General features: G+C 37.5%; 2 protein-coding genes across 2 annotated transcripts in view; both read left to right on the top strand.

Moving 5' to 3' along the window:
• Positions 1–4,787, top strand: part of LOC142031694 (uncharacterized) — a 38,528-nt gene extending 33,741 nt beyond the window's left edge. The window contains exons 32-36 of the mRNA XM_075029388.1: positions 334–575; positions 1,158–1,251; positions 1,330–1,419; positions 3,434–3,622; positions 4,696–4,787. Coding sequence (XP_074885489.1) covers positions 334–575; positions 1,158–1,251; positions 1,330–1,419; positions 3,434–3,622; positions 4,696–4,787 — 707 coding nt within the window. The remainder of the gene's footprint in view (positions 1–333; positions 576–1,157; positions 1,252–1,329; positions 1,420–3,433; positions 3,623–4,695) is intronic.
• Positions 4,788–5,820: 1,033 nt separating this feature from the next.
• Positions 5,821–18,724, top strand: BBS5 (Bardet-Biedl syndrome 5). The gene is made up of 12 exons (XM_075028517.1): positions 5,821–5,953; positions 7,604–7,686; positions 8,523–8,588; positions 10,456–10,505; positions 11,200–11,327; positions 12,197–12,332; positions 13,296–13,391; positions 13,909–13,971; positions 14,816–14,950; positions 15,065–15,148; positions 16,942–16,965; positions 17,081–18,724. The coding sequence occupies exons 1-12, from the start codon at positions 5,892–5,894 to the stop codon at positions 17,180–17,182; spliced, it is 1,029 nt and encodes a 342-aa protein (XP_074884618.1). The 5' UTR covers positions 5,821–5,891; the 3' UTR covers positions 17,183–18,724.
• Positions 18,725–19,315: the final 591 nt, after the last annotated feature.

Raw genomic sequence — 19,315 nt, 5'->3', positions numbered from 1 at the left:
CATTGGGAAATAACCCATTTTCATTGGGTTATCCACATGAGCAAGGTAAGCAGCTATTTTCCCACTACCAACTAGTGGTTGTTACTAAGCTCAGATGAACACCTTTAGGTGAGTACATTCTATTTTGTACCATGTAGAGGATTTACACACTGGCAAATTTATGACAAATAAAAGCCATAGTCCAGAGAGCCTGGAATAATCTTCTTAGCTGCATATAAATAATCCAGAGGAGTACTGGATTACACGTGTATTATTTACATATATAAATAATCCAAATTCAAAAAATACATTGAATTTTCCAGTATGATGAGTTTTTTACTTTTTTTTAAACAGCTCTGGAGTCCAAATTAGTCAACCAATTTTGTGAAGATGAACATGGTACCTTAATATACAACCGTAATGGAAACGGTGCAAGCATAAGTGGACCATCTTTCCATTCAGTGTCTTCAAGTTCTTTACATTACATACTTCAGAACAACAATGTTAACAGACAATCACTTTCAGCACAGACACCTGGAGTATCTACAGTAGAAAGTCCTCTGACTCTTGGTGATCTTCCTCAACCATTAGCTCCGGTATGAATATTCAGGAGGCTTTAATGAGCAAGTTTTAAATATACATGCTTCTCTGTTGCTTGATGTAACTTTCCCCCTACTTTTCTACAGGACAGGTACTGTAATAGCTCCTTTACCTTGGTATGCTTGGAGCTGGTTGTTCCAAGTAAGAGTTCTGATGTTGCAGGCAGGCAGTTATCTAGCGGCTATAATTTATTCCTGATACTGTTACAAGAATTATTATTTCCGTGTTTAATACAGTAATATTTGTGCCACAGTGTGAAACATAACATTATTAAAATGCAATTACACTGTAATAATTGAGTCTAAGAATAGCAATTAAACTCAATTGTAGTCTATATTTTTAAGTTTATAAATAAAATTCTGTAAAGGTCCACTAAAAATATATATATCTCCCAGGTTTAGGATTGACAACCTTCCTGGTAAACCAACCGGGTGAGGTTAAAATCCTGATTCTTAACACTGAAGTCAGGGTAAATGGGAAGGAAAAATATTAGAAAACCTCTAAGTGATGAAGGGCTTGTTCATTTTGAGACACTTCACAATATCTGTAAAGCAAAGAAAATCAAATGCTTATTTCAGACCAAAGTACCTCGTGTGGTAGTATATGAAGCCTATGAAGAGGAACAAGACGAGGAGGAGGAACAGTCATCCTTGCTAACAGTGGACACTAGAGGTATTTTTATCATCATTCATTTCTTCATTTTTGGCTGATCAAAATTCAGTGTCTCATCCTGTTTCTTTTCATCTGCAGCTGTGGTACCGTTATTGCCATCTAAACCATCACCATCAGATAAAGTGATGACATCATCTCTTTCAACTGCAGGGCTCACACCAAGACCAGGTTATAGATCATAACTAGTTTTTCATTTTGTTCCATCTTATCCTAACTTTTCATAAGGCTTTAAATCAGAGTAATTTTGTTCCATTCTCTGAAGATTTCATGAACCCACGCTGTGGTGTGGAAGAGAATGCATTTCAGGATTTTATCACAGATCTAGTTGCAGTTCTTGTCCAGCCTGTTCACCAGTTCTTATCTTCCCAATTTCCAAATCCCACTGCTCCACTTAGAGCATATGCAAGGTCAGCTATAACCTAAGACAGAGCTCATAAATGGCATCAAAAAGAGAACATAGTGCTAGCTGAGGTGGGTCAGTGAGCAGGTTATTCATCAGTCAAGAAGGGGCAGTCTATGGAGATGGGAGGCTTCACTAAAGACAGAAGATAATGATTTCAGAATTGGACAGAAAAAATAGATTTCTCCTTCAGAGGAGAAATAGGAAAAAATGGTGTTTAGTCATTTGAAGGAAAGTATAGTAATTAGCTGACTGCTCAAATGCTTGATTCTTTTCATATGAAATGTTCAAATGTATTCTGTTCATCATTTGGGGCATTCACACTTCTGAGCTCCATTAATAGTGTATGATGATGGCAGTTAACAGGAGAGAGCAATAGAAACACGTTCCCATGATTCCTGGGAACATGGACATGACTATTATTCTGTCTCTGGCAATAACTTTTTTTTTAACGTGTCAAGATACCAGTTGCCAAAGACAGAATATTTATGTCATAACACTAAACTTGAAGGAAAAGTATTTTATATCTCATGGTATTATTAAAGTGAGTGAGACTAGATTAGTATGTCACAGGCCTCTGATGCTTATCTGTAGGAATCATTAGACCAACATTCAAACTTAACCAGTATGTATGTAATTAATACCACTGTATTAGATAAGTGGCACAAACATCTTACAAAAGAAAGACTAAAGTTTTATGTTCTTCTCACTATTCTAATGCCTATTCCCCCACACCACAAAGAGAACTAATATGTTGAAGCAATGTACTGCAGAAGGATGATGGTCATACCTGTGGTTCGAAAATAGCAGATGCAACTAGCTTACAGCTCTTTGGCTTACTATTTTGGGTTGCTCACAAGACTGGTTGCTGATAATTAGATTTCAAAAATTAGATTTCAAAATTATCAGATTCATATTGTTTGTTCTTCTTGTATGTGAAGCCATACTACTATTATTTCTGAAGTTACTGGAACCATGCCACAGTAAAGGAAGAGTTTGCTTGACCTACTAAGATGCACTTCTAACTTGCCTTCAATGCTAACATCTTTAGAAGTAAAAGTGAATCTTAAACTGCTGTATAACATTAGCAGAAGAAATGAAATAAAATCAGAGTTTATAAGTGTCATGGTTTAACCCCAGCCAGCAATTAAGCACCACACAGCTGCTCACTCACTCCCTGCCACCCAGTGGGATGGGGGAGAGAACTGGAAAAAAAGTAAAACTCATAGGTTGAGATAAAGATAGTTTAATAGGACAGAAAGAAAGAAAATAATAATAGTGATAATAATAATATGACTATAATAATAATAGAAGAATTAAAATATAGAAAACAAGTGATGCACAATGCAATTGCTCACCACTCATCGACCGATGCCCAGTTAGTTCCCCAGCAGTGATCCATGCCCCCCAGCCAACTCCCCCCAGTTTATATACTGGGCATGACATCATATGGTATGGAATATTCCTTTGGCCAGTTTGGGTCAGCTGTCCTGGCTGTGCACCCTTCCAGTTTCTCATGCCCCTCCAGCCTTCTTGCTGGCTGGGCATGAGAAGCTGAAAAATCCTTGACTTAGTATAAACACTACTGAGCAACAACTGAAAACATCAGTGTGTTATCAACATTCTTCTCATATTGAACCCAAAACATAACACTATACCAGCTATATTAGGAAGAAAATTAACTCTATCCCAGCTGAAACCAGGACAAATAGTTAAAATCTATGCAATATAATTGACTTCTACAAACTTAATTGTTTCTATTCCTTTTTTTCTTTATTTTAGAAAGTATCCTGGACTTCCGGTGCAAGTTAAGGCTGGATCAAGGGCCATGCCGTGTTTATATCATAAAATGGTATTATGATAAACAAGCCAATGCTTGTGCTCAGTTTTGGTATGGTGGCTGCGATGGAAATGCAAACCGCTTTGAGAGTGAAGAGGAATGTAGAGAGGCTTGTGTATTTTTTTCTGGAGGTAGGAATTTATCTCTACATCAATAATGAGCAAGTTGAAGCTATTAATTATTTGGGTTTGTTATCAAGTATCCAGCATGGTATGTAAAACCAAACCCACTAATTTAAAGAATGTTAACATTATGAAGTCATATGCTCACTAATTAAAAGTCTACCTATGCAAGCTCACTTTAATTCTTTTTGCATATATTGTATGATGTAGTCCTTATGTAACAAAATAGCAATTTTTCAGCAGTATCAAGAGTACAAGTTTTCCTTTTTACTAAGATATAGGAAGACCAGTATAGCATTTGCCATAGAAATTGCCCTTCCTTCACCTAGATCTTTAAATACTACCATTGTACAATCACTAACTATTCTTCATTTTAAATTATATATATGGATTTGGAAAGAATCTTTGGTCATGAAAATTATGTAACTTCTTTTCTCTCTGTTACAGAAATCTGATATTTGGCATGGATTCTGCAAAGAAGACTTCACTTTTTTTTTAATTGAAAGTGTTCCCACAAATCCTATTTTAATATTTCAAGCACAATTTCCAAAGTACATGCAGAGTACTACTCAGTACAGATGAACACAGTGAATGTATCAACTTGTGGCCTATGTGCTCTCTGGGTCACAAGACAGAGAGGTGGCTTAGCTACCCATCTTTCCCAACCACGACACAATTGTATTTAGTTCTTTTTTCCATAAACTTTCCTCAGTTTCCGTTAGCTAGCAAGATACATGACAAATGCAGTTAAAACACATCCACACATTTATATGAGTGACTACACTGATAGCTGGTATCACTAAATGAGGTTAGTTCATGTCTAAAGTGGTCCTTGACATGTGTTTCTCTTCTGAAGGCCAAGTCTAATTTTTAAATGCATTTTAGTATTTTCATCTTTCTTGAAAAACTTTTTAAACTTATGTTCAAAACGTCAAACACAGCATAGAGCTTATTCTTTACTGCCTGCCACTGCCATATTGCTTTTTACATTTATGTCTGCCTGTATATGATGTATTTCCTATTACTTGACTTATATACTTAAAAGCTTGTTTCTAATAAAACATTTCTGGTTTTACTGCCAGGATACGGAATGGATAATGGTACCTTTACAGGACTAAAAACTTACCTCACAGCTAAATTACACTTAGTGCGTAATGCGCCTCTGATGGTATAACTGGATTTCTGCCACAGCCCTTAACAAGACTGAACACCTCAGATTAGGCACTCCTGCATATGAAACCCGATGATCACTTTTGGTTGGGTTTGTGGTTTTTTCCCTGAACAACTGGCAAGTTCAGCCTATCAACAAAAAATGGAATTTGGCCTCAAGCCAAACACCCGCTACCCTTCCTACTTCAAGAGCCGCCAGCCGCCCTCCCACTGGGGCCGCAGCAGGGCCCCGCCGGCACATGGCGGCGCGCCGCAGCACGCCGCTCTTCCCGCCAGCGCGGGAGGAGGCGAGGCGGAGAGCCCGGCAGCACCGCTGCCGTTTTTCACTTTGTCGCATTTGTATCGACTTCCTGGTGGGACACAAGGGGCTCTTCACTGACTCAGGGACCAGCTCCAGGGAAAGAACTGCCAAAGGACAGGCTTCTTCCTGTGATTCGTACTTATTTTGAGTGGGTTTTTTATTTGACAGTGGTAGGATACTGCAATTAAAATTCGGCCAGATACAATTTTCAAGGTATTCCAAATTAAACATATTATGATACATGCTATCTAGTTTAAAAATAACCAAACAAAACCACAACAAAAGCAAAACCCACAGGACTTCAGGCTGTAATTTACCGAGTAAGCGAGGGTTTCGCAGGTTTTAGGTTTACCGACTGTCCAGGGGTTTCGCTGATCGTCCACGGCAATACAAATGTTACCTCGTACCAGACAAAACTAAAGCGCGAGGAAAAGCTGCAACCGCTACACGCTCCAACGACTCGGAGCACTCCGCTCTCCTTCACAAACGTTCACAAACGCCAGGCCGTCGGCGCTGCCGAGGCTGTACAACCACGCCACCCAGCCGGCCACAAGCCACGGCAGCCAGAGCCCCCGGGGAAGGCGCTGGGCGGAGCGAGCCCGGCCCCCGCGGCCACACAGCCCGGCGCCGCCCGCGGCCGCTACCTCAGCCGAGCCGGCGCTAAGGTAGGCGGGAGAGCGGACGGCCCCCCCCACGTGCAGCGCCGCAGCCAATCCCGATCGCTGCGGGAGCGCAAGACACCACCCCCGTTGCCACGGCGGCGCGCGGGCTCGCCAGAGGGAGCGGTGTGCGCCGCGGCCGGCAGCCATGAGCGCGGTGCTGGATGTGCTGTGGGAGGACAGAGATGTCCGCTTCGACATCTCCCCGCAGTGAGTGCCGCTGCCCTGCCCTCCCCTTACAGCAGGGCTTTCGGACCCGCCCGGCGTCGGTCAGAAGGCTGAGCGCGGCCGCCATTAGTGGCGCGATGGATGCTGGGAGCTTGGCCAGTGTGGCGGGGCGGAGGGTGGGAAGAGCCTTGTGTGGCCGTTGGCACCGGGCGGGCTGGCTGGGGAGTTTCTGGTGGGTGGAGTCTAGTCGCCGTTTCCAATCTATAAAAGAAAAAAGTAAGTAGGTTGCACACGAGAGGACTGAGGGAAGGGTGTTCTCTTCCCAGCCGCCTGTAGCGTTACCCGGCACTGAGAAGAAAAACTTCAGGTGTGCGTCTGAGGGGACGGTACCAGTCACTGGTAACGAGGACTCGGTGTCCCTGCCGTGGCGTCGGCAGCTTGAGCTGACGGAAACGGGCAGTGGCTCTGCAGCCTCTGAGGGGCCAGAGCTGAAGGGTTGTCGGGTACCTCCTGGTGGAGGCAGTGCTTCCGCACTCCAGTGGGCCTTGACCTCTGATGAGCTGTCAGCCTTCTCTCAGACATAAAACTTACGCTCGGCTTTCTGTGGCAAAGCCCTGCATGGCTTTTGTAGTATGGAGCTACAAATTAGCATCTGGTTGGTGATGATTTTGGGGGTGGAGGCTGAAAGTGTACCATCATGCTTCATTTCCTTCCTACTCAGTTGACTCTACTGAGAACACCCCTTGTCCCTCAGACATGTTGGCTGCAGTAATTTTAGAAACTTGAAATTGCATTTTGGATGTTTAAGCAGTTCTGTCTTATTTTCTTGTAAAATTGTCGTGTAGACAGAGCCTGCTTTCATATTTTCTTTAATGCTAATGTTACTATTCTTGCTACCTCCTGTATAATATATTTTGTGCTGTCCTGGTGATGTGCTGTTGAGTCCATACCTATTGTCTCGATCCTAATCTCCAGTAGTATCTCATAGAATTCCCCTCCTGATAATGCATTTTGTTTCTGTCATGCCAACACACTGAACAATACCATTTGCACAATACCATTAAAATACAACAAAATTTCACACTACATCTGTTATGTAATTAAGTGGTTAGACCAGTTAAATCAAGCAAAATTAAAAAACAAAACAAAACCCAACAAGCAAACCAAAACCCAACAAAAAAACAAACCACACTCTTTGTGGTAAATTTAGCAGAGTATTCCACATGTCAGTATACATCTGATATTTCCTTTGCTGGCGTCTATTCTTTCCTGATCCTAGCTCCATTCCTTACAACCTAAAAGTACAGCAAGAGGCAACAAACGCTATCCATTAAAAATGATGTGAATGCAACTTTTTTGCTTTTCCCTCACATTTTCACACACTTTCTCCCTATTTTGGGATATAGTTTGCTTGGTCACACTTGCTACATAATTACTTAATTACTGTTATAATTTAGTAATAAAGGTATTAATATTTTTCATATGCCAGATGCAGTGATAAAAATTTCAGGTGTATAATGTTGATTTCTGTGTATGGGTGCATATGTGCATTTTTCATTGTGTGATGCCCTACGCAAAAAAAGGAGAAAGGAAAGTGAAGTGGGGAAATGGAAATGGCCTTCTTTTGGAGGATAAATCTAATCTGTTTTTCATCAGGTAATTTTTTTCTTCTTTTTTTTTTTTTTCTTTTAGACAAATGAAAATGAGACCTGGAGAGGTCCTCATAGACTGCTTAGAGTCTGTTGAAGATACCAAAGGAAACAATGGAGACAGAGGTAACTGCATACCCAGGGAAATTGTAAACTTTCTAATATTTAACCTTTGTTAAATGAAACGTTCATGAAAGCCCTGTTTGGTTTCCATTGAACTCTGTATCAGTGGTCTGTTGCAGAAAATAGATCCTGCCTGTTTCACAGATCTGTCTCCCCTTGGAGTGTTTTCAAATAGGATCTCTTGTTCAAAGTTATAGGAAGGTGATAATCTTGTCTCGAGATCTGTTTAGAATTGAAAGTCTCGTAAGAATAATCTATTTATAAACACTGTGGTGATCTTTTGCTGTAATCCTGTTCAATGCTTAGTTTCTCCTCATCTGGTTTAAACTGAATCAGTGAGGAATATATATATAGTGTGCAAGATTATGAAGCTGCCAGTATGCTGAGATGACCCTTCCTGGGGTTGGATGTGCTGCTGTATAGGGTACAGAATCAAAGAAATTTGCATGTGACATAGAGAGGTGAGGTTATTCATGAAGACAGCTGCGATAGTTAACTCACTGCTTTCCCCTTCTCCCTGGAGCAGTTCTGCACTGACTGTGTCTCCGCATTTTTGCCATAGGGAGGTGGATGTGAAATCAGTAACTGTTCTTGGTTTGGTTTTGAGGAATGCTGGTATATATTAGAGGTTGTTCCTTGCTGGATTTTCTCTCCTAGCGTTCAAAAAAACCAAGAGCGTTTAGTGATTTTTCTGCTAAGGTGTCCTGTGCTTTTCTTTTTTTTCCTATCAAGGGGAAGGAATATTCTGGTGTTTCAAAACTAGAGGTATGGAATGGAATGGAACATTTAATTTAATCGAAGTTATTCAAATTAAAAATATCTATATTCTTTATTTCCAGGTAGACTGCTTGTGACAAATTTGCGGATTATTTGGCGCTCATTGTCATTGCCCAGAGTCAATCTCTGTAAGTATCATCTCCTGTTAAACAACTGCACATTTTGTTTCCTTTGTGGTGGCATGCTATTCTTTTGCAGTAGTATTAATTACAGTACAGAGTAGTAAAGTGTAGTTCTATTGCTCTGTAAAGTCTGAAATAAACTGTTACTAATGAATCTATTTGTAATATAGGAACTGTTATAATAATTCATAGCAAAATGTTAATATTCAAATTTAATCTCTCAGAATAGAAGTTGAAGAATACTTCAGGCGTACTTTTCATTTACCCTATGTGGGATTCATCTTTTTTCTAGAAAGAAACAAAAGCTTGAGTTTCTTCACGCCTTGCTTTACTCATACCTCTTGTTGCCACCTGTTTATTCACATTATGTATTGTCCTACAGTTTTTATTCCCCATAAGTACCTGCCTTTCCAGACTTACTATTGTAAGCTCTGAATAAGCTTCTAATTTTAACTGTATGAGTAGCTAGCAGGTCTACTCATATTTAATTTAATTTGCTGAAACAGGGGCAGGAGGCACTTACTTTGTACCCAGATTATTCCCAGTGCTTAATTCCCAATAGCCATTCAATATTGAAAATCTGTATTCTGTTCATAATGTATATAAACTTATGCCCTCTGTCTGTTTGCTTTTCTGCATTTGCTCATACATGCACGTGCATACAAATTTTATATGTATTTATAAAGTTAAAATTGTTTGCTTGTTTGTTTAAGTTTTAGAATAGACCTTTTTAGAGGAGATCACAAAGAAACTTATGGAGTAGTTCAGCCCTATAGAAGCTCAAGGAAGTCTTACCTATGGCTTTTAGAGTTTAAAATACTCTCTAGCTTTCAAGATAATGCATTATTTCTTCCATAAGGGAATATACAGACACAAAAAAAATATTTTATTGAATGCCATTTTTGACCATTGCTGTTTCTTTTGGTTTTAGAAAATTTCTCATAAGCAACCTAGGAAGTAAGTCTTTTTCTGGTATTTTCATAAGTATTAATTCCGTAAAGACTGTATATTCTTATCTACATAACTGCTGCTACATCTGAGCCTTTGAAGAAGCAGAATCTTCCCAAAGCAAATTCTAGTTCTCCTTTGGTTTTTGTTTTTGGTTTTGTTTTGTTTTGTTTTGTTTTGTTTTGTTTTTTTAACCTGGCAGTGCTACTATTGGTATCAGTAGCGGGATTGTCATTGACATTCAGATTTACCCCAGCACCATTTTAGTGCATCCATTTGTTTTAGGAAGAACAGCTGGGATTGTTTCTGGTTTTATTTTGTATCAGAGCACTACTGTAGAAGAGGCAAAGTGAAATTTATAACTTTTTTCCTTCTTTTTGTTTCTTCTGCACTTATACTTTCCATTTTGTTGCTTTTTTTCTTTGTCATCTCCTTAGCTCTTCTACAAAGTATTACATTGATGTAGAAAGTTTTATTTATAAGGGTAAAAATTACGGGCAACATCATGATGAAACAAACCTTCTTGAGGCAACAGTCAAATGCTGAAAAAGGGAAATTCTGATTAGATATTAGGAGAAAAAATGTTCACAGTGATGGCAGTCAAATAGTGGAACAGGCTCCCAGAGTGGTTGTGGAATCCTCTTCTTTGGAAATACTCAAAACTCAATTGAACAGTACCCTGAGCAGCCAGATGGAGTTGGTCCTGCTTTGGGAAGAGCATTGGACCAGACAACCTCCCAAGGTCCTTTCCAGCTTAAATTAGTTTTCGATTTTGTGATGAAAGCTCAGACCATTAACCACAATGTGTAATTCTCAAAAATAGTATCCAAAGCTGTGCTACACAATTCAATATTGTACTTTGTAATTTTGACTATAATTTTTTCTTGTTCTCAAAACTGTTTTTTTTTTCTCCCCTAACTTGTAGCTGTTGGTTACAACTGCATTATAAATATAACTACAAGAACTGCCAACTCAGTAAGTTTCAAAAAATACTCTTAAAAATAATAAAAGAAGCTGTAATTAATTGTTTATACTTATTGCACTATATCAACAATAATCTGAAAGTTTACTTGCAAGAACAGTAGTAGAATAGTAATGGATGTTTAGTTTTAAAAGTTGAGAGAGTTTTAAATTTCTATAGGATTGTGGGTTTAGTCGGTTTCCTAAGGCAGTAAAACTCATGTAATCACACTGTTTGGTGATTCTTCTTCCCTCTAGGTAAGTCAAGTACATGTTGGCTCATTGTGTCTAAATGTAACAAAGGTCTAAAGAGGCACTAATTTTGTGCAAGAAAGCTCTCAAATGCATAGCCTGAATTACATGCAACTGTGAAGCCATTTGTTTGTCTTGCAGCAAAGAACTAGCAGGGAGATTATGTAGGTTCCCGAGACAGCCACATGGTAACAAAGCCAAAAATATTGTTTCAGTCATGATACTGCAAATGTATAGCAGGCAAGCTTCATTAGTTCTACTGTTGATGGAACTGCTAGTTTCTCCAGAAAAACTGAGTTAAGATGAAGACAGCAGTAGATCAGTGGTAGAATCAGGATTACACCTTCAGATATACTATTTAGAACACGAATTTAGAAAATATGTCAAGATTATTTATTGCCTGTACAGTCAAGCTACTATATTGTCAGAATGATAAATTTCATTTTTTTCCTTACAGAAATTACGAGGGCAGACAGAAGCTCTGTATATATTGACTAAATGTAATAATACACGGTTTGAGTTCATATTTACCAATGTTGTCCCTGGGAGTCCCAGACTCTTCACTTCAGTTATTGCTGTACACAGGTAGCATACTTAAAATAGTGTTTGTTCATTTACAAAATTCAAAGAATCAAATATGTGGGATTAATACTGTAGATGGACTGAGTATATAACTGCCCATATTTAACAATCAGAAAACTTTCTTAAAAGAGGAGAATACAATCTCTGGAAGGAAGGGAGAGAATGATCACAAATTCTAGTAGATAACTGTGCGTAATGAAAATTAATGTGTATTAATACCAGTCATTTATAACATGTTATACACCTTGTGTGTATAAACTATCTGAATAAATAAAAGTACAAAAGAGCTAATTTCAGTCTGCATTTTCTATCTATAATTTCTGTCTATAATGATTTCCCATAATTTTGGACCATGAAATGGAAATGAAGAGTTAAATCCTTGTCAAAACTCAAATTGGCTACGAAACAGTGGATGTTTCCCACCTAAAGATAAGTCATCTGAATGAATGTGTGCATAATACATTAACATAGGTTTCTGTTTAAGAGCTATGGATACTGACATATATATATATTGGATGTTTTTGACTTAACCAGCACTGAAAAATAAAGGATTCTTGATGTCCATACTATGTGTAACATGGGACCCAGAAGACTTACGCTTTGCAATAGAGGCTGGGAGATTACTATCTTAAAGAAAAGAAAGAAATAGTATACACATGAACAATACAGAAGATCAAAACAGAGTTTAAAGATAAATTCATTAAGGAAAGCTGAAATATAATGCTTTATGTTGATGAAGTTTTAATAGTACTCTCATTTTTGTGCAATGTGGTAATAAGAAAAGTTGAAAATATACAACATTTCATATTGGTGCTAAAACAAAGATAATAGAAAACACTGAAATGGTAACGTAAATTTTTTATTTTTTGCAGAGCTTATGAAACTTCTAAAATGTATCGTGATCTTAAGCTGAGAAGTGCACTGATTCAAAACAAGCAACTGAGATTATTACCACAAGAACAAATATATGACAAAATCAATGGAGTTTGGAATTTATCAAGTGACCAGGTATAGTGAAAAATGAGACTATGTTGACAAAGCAAAGTTAAAATGTTTTGGCTTTTATCTAGCTGTTGTACTACTATAGTTTTGTAACCTCAAAGGAATTACCCTTCATTCAGTTCATCAGCTGATGCATGCGGAGAAGCTGATCCCCATACATTTGCTACTCAGTACAACAAAGTCTCTTTTTGGCAACCCGAAGTCTATGTGACTCAGTTAATATGCAAGGAAGTAGATCTACGGTTTCCGTTAAAAAGATGTATTTATGAGTCTAAAGCTTTGTATCACCCTGAAAGACAATCATGTTGTTTCCAAAGTGCTCTGCAGAATATTTGTATGTTTATGTGCAGGTTTGACCACAGTGTAAGACTATATTGTCTTTTGATTACTGGAAATTGAAAATACTGGAATAGGAATCTATGTCTTAAAACATGGAAAAATCAAGACTTTAAGGAAAAAATAGAAAACATTTTCATTATTTTACAGAGCATTAGTTGCAAGTATTTCCCAGAGCCATGAAACAAAATGGGAGCTGTTATTTCTGTCTGTGCAATTTTAGTCCAGAGTGGAAATAGGATCCACCCTGACAAGCTAAAAAGTTCTTTCCTCTACGTTCCCTTGGCACACATCTCCACAATTGCTTAAGTTTAACCCACATGCCATTATACTTATGCTATATGCCAATTCCAGATCAGTACAGTTAAGAACACTCTCAGATGCCTCATGTACTCCCATGAGGCCTGCTGGACTGTGATTTGACTCGGCTGCTGTATCCTTTAAAGATTGGATCTTGCTTCCTTGCAATCAATAGAAGCATTTTGACAGGTTTTGGTGGGAAAGAATCAGGCTTTTATTGAATTAAATACGAAGCCGTATCCTGCTTGTGTTTAAATGGATAGCAGTAATCATTGTGTTTGGAAAAAAGTCTCAAGACTTCAAAGCAGTTCTAACATACCTTTTCTTTAATAGGGAAATTTGGGAACGTTTTTTATTACTAATGTGAGAATAGTTTGGCATGCAAATATGAATGACAGCTTTAATGTCAGCATACCATATCTACAAATTGTAAGTATCTTAGAACAACCATTTTCAAAATGAAATTGCATAAGTTCAAGTCTTCAGTTAAAACTCCCAGCTCACCAAAATTAGTATTTCATGTCCCACAGTCAGGAAGAAATTTAGTCTTACCAGCATCAACCACAGGGTAGATTTTTTTTTTTTTTTCTGTTCAGATTAACGGGGGGCTTTCATGGCCAGGTACAGATATTGATAATGGCTTGTATTTCCAATTGTAAAACTATTTACTATGATGCTTCATGCTACCTACATACACTGGGATTAATGATCTGTGAACCTAATGTTCAGAAATGAACTGTTACCACTGCTACCAATTCTGATAAAAACACTTTTCCCTGAGGTTCAGGGGTTCAGATTTGTAAGAGTAAACGGGAGAGAACGATGGTAGCCAAACTTTCAGAACCAGTAATTGTAATTAGTACAGTGTAAAAATAAATAAATAAAGCAGATTTTTTCAAGTAATTCCAAAATTTTTAACAAACAGTTTTTACCTCTTTACCATTAGCGTTCAATAAAAATAAGAGACTCAAAGTTTGGCTTGGCGCTTGTGATAGAAAGTTCTCAGCAGGTAAGAAGCTTTAATAGCCTTTTTTCATTGGTTACATTTTTATATATAACAGTTCTCCAATTCTGAAATGTTACAGAGCTACTTTTAAGTTACTTAAACTGTTCCTTCTGTGTGGCCTTTTGAACACAACTTTTAAAAAAGTCCTCTGCACTGCTTAAAATGTCTGTATGTTAAGGTCCATATGGCTATTGTGAGTTATGGTTTCTCTAAGCGAAGCGACAGTAGGCCAGCATGACTAGCTAAAGTAAAGTAAAATAATTGTTAAAACCAGTGTCTTCTGACAGATTATCTTTGGGATCTAATTACTTCTATACTTAACTAAGACCACTATTTTTAATCTTTTTCACTTGTGTGTCTGTTTTGCTGGAAGAGACAAAATTATTTTTCTTCAATTTGACCTTAATCAGAAATGCTTGTAATGGTGATTCTTTTTTAAAGTTCAACTAACTTTATTTACTGTATCTGAAAGCTTCTTTAATAACAACATCAAGATCTAACAGACTAAACATTTGCTGAGTAGCTAGGAATAAATCATTAATATCACTTCTGAATTTCTCCCACCCTTGTTTGCTTTTGGTTTTCTAAGAAGTTTGTTCCCCATTTATATAATGGGCTAACAGTTCAAAGCTTATTTACCTCACAGAGAAACATTGTCATTGTTTTTATTTCACCAATGTTTTAAGTGGCAGAATAAAAATAAGATAATACCAAAATACAGATAATGTTTTATCAGCAAACTGAAATTTGCTATCATTAAACTGCAAATACCTATCAAGGGGAAAAAGTTGTTTAAATAGTAAGCAACACTAATAAATATGTGTCTTCTTTTTTCTCTGTTCTATAGAGTGGAGGATATGTACTTGGTTTTAAAATAGACCCTGTGGAGAAACTACAGGAGGCAGTGAAAGAAATTAATTCACTTCACAGAGTTTATTCAGCTAACCCTATATTTGGAGTGGATTATGAAATGGAAGAAAAGGTACTCCACTCATTTATTTTAAATTAGATACAATATTGTGTTAACAGCAGTAATAAAAATACATTAAACATATTAGATAAGTGGATTTACTTACTTCAGTGTATTAATTTGCAGCCTCAACCTCTTGAAGACCTAACAGTGGAGCAGGTTCAAGATGATGTGGAAATAGAATCTGATGAACATACAGATGCTTTTGTGGTAAGCTGCTCCACGGAAGACTGAAAAACAAAGTAATTTTTGTTTGGTTATTCAACTGTAAGCAACGTACAACTGTAATCCTCTATTAAAGGCAAGCTGCAACTGAACTTTCTATATCTAAAACACACCTACATGCCTTTTACTCAAAATCCTGATTACTACAGGAATTTATGCTGTGCATGGATTTTTAATTGAAGAACAAACTATTATTCAAAATAAATAGTAGTAGATATTTAAACTAATAGTTGTATGTAGTTTCTCAACACATTGAGATCAGGAATAGCTGGAAAACCAGCAGTATAACAGGTCTTCCTTCTCTTGGGGCAGATTAATAGATGGTAATATCTGTATGCTCAACATTCATCTGAGATTCAAACTTGAAAGATTTTTAGAAAGGCAGCAATAATTTTGAGTCACTCCTGACAACCTTTGCACTCCTGACAATGCCAGTTTAGAAAACTGTATTCGTATCTGTCTCCCAGTATTTCAGGAAAATTTACTTTTCAACGCATTAGGTTGCTTGATGACCTTCTTTCTAGGAGTTTGCATATTTACTGTGCAACCCAGTGACACCTGACTACATGATTGACTGTACAGGTAGACTGCACATGTTTTCAAATGCTAGCCTTGACACATTGACAATTGACATGTTTTCTTAATTCATCTTTGAAATTTGGTAAATTAGCAGTGCTAGCACCAATTTTATTTCCACCTTCTTTTCTTTTGCTATAATTTAGTGATACAGATAAGCTCTTATTTCTTCTTTTCCCTCCTTTTACCTAACTTTTTGCCTTTTTTTTCTTTTAATTTTTGCACATTTAAGACCTACCTTTTCTTTAAATGTAGATTCTGTTTGCTCTATTGGTGCCTTTGTCACCTGGATCAAATAACTGTGCTTTGCATATTCTAAAACAAAAACTGGAAGCTGTAAATGATTAGAATGTGGTTGCTATAGGAGGCATAGATTGTCCAGGACCCAAAGAGTGGCTCCACACCAATATTCCATGACACTTCATGACTGTGATGCTGTTCTGTAGAGTCTTGCATAGCTTAAGATCCAGCTGAGCAGGAAAATGCTTTCTTTGCTGCCCTTTGCCAGTCCATAGGGGCAGCTGAAGCAAGATTAGGCTCCTTTTAGTAAATGTGAAGATCTAGAGCCTGCTTGTTCAGATACTTCTAGAGCCGTGGATATTTTCAGAGATCTGATTTCCTGAAGAGTTTGAGCCTTAATTTCCACACACACAGAATGGGAAAGATTGTATCTCTTTCCCAGATCTCTATCTGAGAGTAGAAAAATTTGGTTAATTGCTCGGTGTTAATTTCTTAGATTGAGTATGATGTTAACTGAATTTTGATATTACTTCCACATTTTAAGTTAGTTTTTGAAATTGAATAATAAATGCTGCTGCACATGAGGCAGAAAATGCTAGGATGCTGTCACTTTGCCTTCGTATTAACATTTTATTCCCTGCAAAGTATGTCAGTGTAACAAATGTAATAGGAAAACTTCCATCATAATAAACAAAGATTTTTAAATAGTAAAAATTCAAATATTGGTATTTAATGAAAAATAACATAATCACCAACTCCTGTTTTAGAACCCTTTTGTAAATTATTTCAACATAGAAAAAACTCTGATCTTGTTCACAAAACAAAAATAAAACCCATACAGACTGGTTTGTTGAAGAAAACCTATCAAATACAATTTTGACCCTAAGGAGTTATTAGCAGATTTGTTTTTAGAACTTTTTTTTTTTCCAAGGGTGCGAGTTCTTTTTTTCTTTCTTTTGCAGGCTTACTTTGCTGATGAAAACAAGGTAAGAACACCTTTTTACATACTATCAAATTCATGTTGTTAAAATGGGGTGATAAAATTAAAAAGTACCTTCTGCTTTGTTTTATTTTCTATTATATCTCATGCATTCAAAAAAGCAACATGATGGGGAGCCCGTTTTTTCCGAAGAACTAGGACTTGCAATAGAGAAGCTGAAGGATGGATTCACACTCCAGGGACTCTGGGAAGTAATGACCTGATTTAGGTTGGCACATGTTTCCTAAGCAAGGAAAGACTCTCAGTTCTTACTCGGCTTGTGAGATCTGTAGAAGAAAACTTAGAAATACCAGAGTAGCAGAGAAAGAACATGCTAAAGCTAAAGAGCAGGCAAATATTAGATAATAGGCCCTCAGGATATGTCATAAAGGAAAGATTATTCAAAACCCTCGTATGTGTAAAAGCTTTGTGTTTACTGCATCGTTTCTGAAAGTAACAACCAGTATCTAATATAAGGAGGGGCAGGGCCTCAGCTGCTGGTGGCAGCCGCGCCCCCCGCAGGCATCATGTGTTCCACAAGCCCCAGACACCCCGCCCTTCCTCTGGTCACACGGTGCAAAGACCCAAGGAGTCCCTCCTCTGTCTGTCAGGCTATAAGGACTTGGAAGTCCCTACCTGCTACATGAATAGTGGCTGCCACTTTACTTCAGCTGCCATGATGTAAAATGTCATACCCCGTGTTTTCATACTGCTTTGTGATTGGCTGACTGCCGGTTTTGACACAGTCGTACCCCAGGTGTTTTCAGGCGTGTGATTGGCAGGACCAGCCACCTCATCCTGCTTCTGCCAGAAGGTTGTCAGAGCAGAAAGCCCCCTCCCCTAACAACACAGGGTCTGTCATGGTGTTTCAGCCACCATTTTATGGCGGGTAGCCATCATTTTTTTTAACAACTCCATGACCCACGTGTTTGCATACTGCCCTGTGATTGGCTGCCAGGACCAGCCACTGTCTGCCATTTTACTTGGAAGTATGTCAGAAGAAGAAGGCTCCTCTTCCGACGTACACGGAGACCACCATCTGAGATAGGGCAGCGTGTGGTATATAGTTTGATGCTCAATTTATTCATGTATTTCTATATAGTGATGTACTTTCCCATAATGATTATATCTGAATCAAATAACCATAACTTGTGTATGTTGTGCAACATAGAAGTATCATATGCAGAACGTTTTGTATCAAGGCATATTGGCTGTGTCATTGCAGCTGTGCTGTTACTGATAACTTTGACAAAAACCAATACTGTTCCAAATACTAGTTTTCATGTCTCATAATTTTGTTAAATGTTCAGCACATATCATTCTAGATACTTAATTGTAATCCAGATACCCTCATACAGTTTTTACTTTTTTTTCTTTTTTTTTTTTGGCTAAAGCACTTCTTTTAAGGAATCATCTAGAAAAAAGTGCACATCTAGAAAAAAAATAGCTTCTGTGTCTGAGTCATTAGACCTTCATGATGTTACGTGTTAGAAATGAGTCATTTATTGTTTAAAGGAAGATGCAGCTGTTACGTTTTCTAGTGAGATAAGACCTCTGTGCTATTTTCTATAAATGGAAAAAGTCAATTGAGCTCTCCTCTCAGCTGTTGTTTTAGCAGCTGACTGTTATAGTAAAGTAACTGTGGTGTGAATATAATTGTGGTGTCTGTAGAAAATCTTTCAAGGCATATATTTTAATGAGATACTGCGTATATTGAAAAGCAATCATGATTTCAATAAACTTTGATAATGTTATACCTCATTGTAGATGTTGCATTGAAATAGTTGTGTTTTGATCCTGTTTCCATTACCTTCAACGAACGTTTTGCCGTATGGGTAAAAAAGCATTCTCTATATAGGCAAAATACAGTCCTTCATCAAGGTACATTAAAAAACTTAAAATTTCAAATTTGTTTTGGATCTGTATTACCACCTTTAATAAAAATCTAGATGTTCCCAGTCTAAATTGTGAAACCTTCAACATATACATAATTTTTCTAAATTCACATTCACTTTTCAAACTACTTGTCTGATTTGAGGCTTTTTTAGTTTAAATTCAGATTTTTTCAGGTTTTTTAAATTACACATCCATTAAGTAATGTTAATATGGTGGATTACATGGTTTTTGTTTTCGGTTCTTCCTTTCCTATGTACTGTTTTTGATTTCGTTTAACAGCAGTTAACACCATTTCTAGTACAGTCGAATTTAAAAGGGTTGACATTGTCTACCAATTATCTGATATGAAGGATGGTGTTTATTAAGGGGGGGGTAGAGACTTCATCTTAAGTTATTTTTGAAAGCAGAAATTTACCTGAATGTGTATTTTACATCTGTAAACAATAGGGTTTTGTTTGCAA

Source organism: Buteo buteo, chromosome 5 (genome assembly GCF_964188355.1).
Source record: "Buteo buteo chromosome 5, bButBut1.hap1.1, whole genome shotgun sequence".
Taxonomy (NCBI): domain Eukaryota; kingdom Metazoa; phylum Chordata; class Aves; order Accipitriformes; family Accipitridae; genus Buteo; species Buteo buteo.
The sequence above is the reverse complement of the archived record's forward strand: the minus strand, read 5'-3'. Positions and strand labels throughout refer to the sequence as shown.

Coding starts and splice junctions, on each gene's coding strand:
- BBS5 (XM_075028517.1), top strand. CDS start 5,892: ATGAGCGCGGTGCTGGATGTGCTGTGGGAGGACAGAGATGTCCGCTTC. Junction 7,687..8,522: donor AGGAAACAATGGAGACAGAG/GTAACTGCATAC, acceptor CTTTATTTCCAG/GTAGACTGCTTGTGACAAAT. Junction 12,333..13,295: donor GGAATTTATCAAGTGACCAG/GTATAGTGAAAA, acceptor TTTCTTTAATAG/GGAAATTTGGGAACGTTTTT.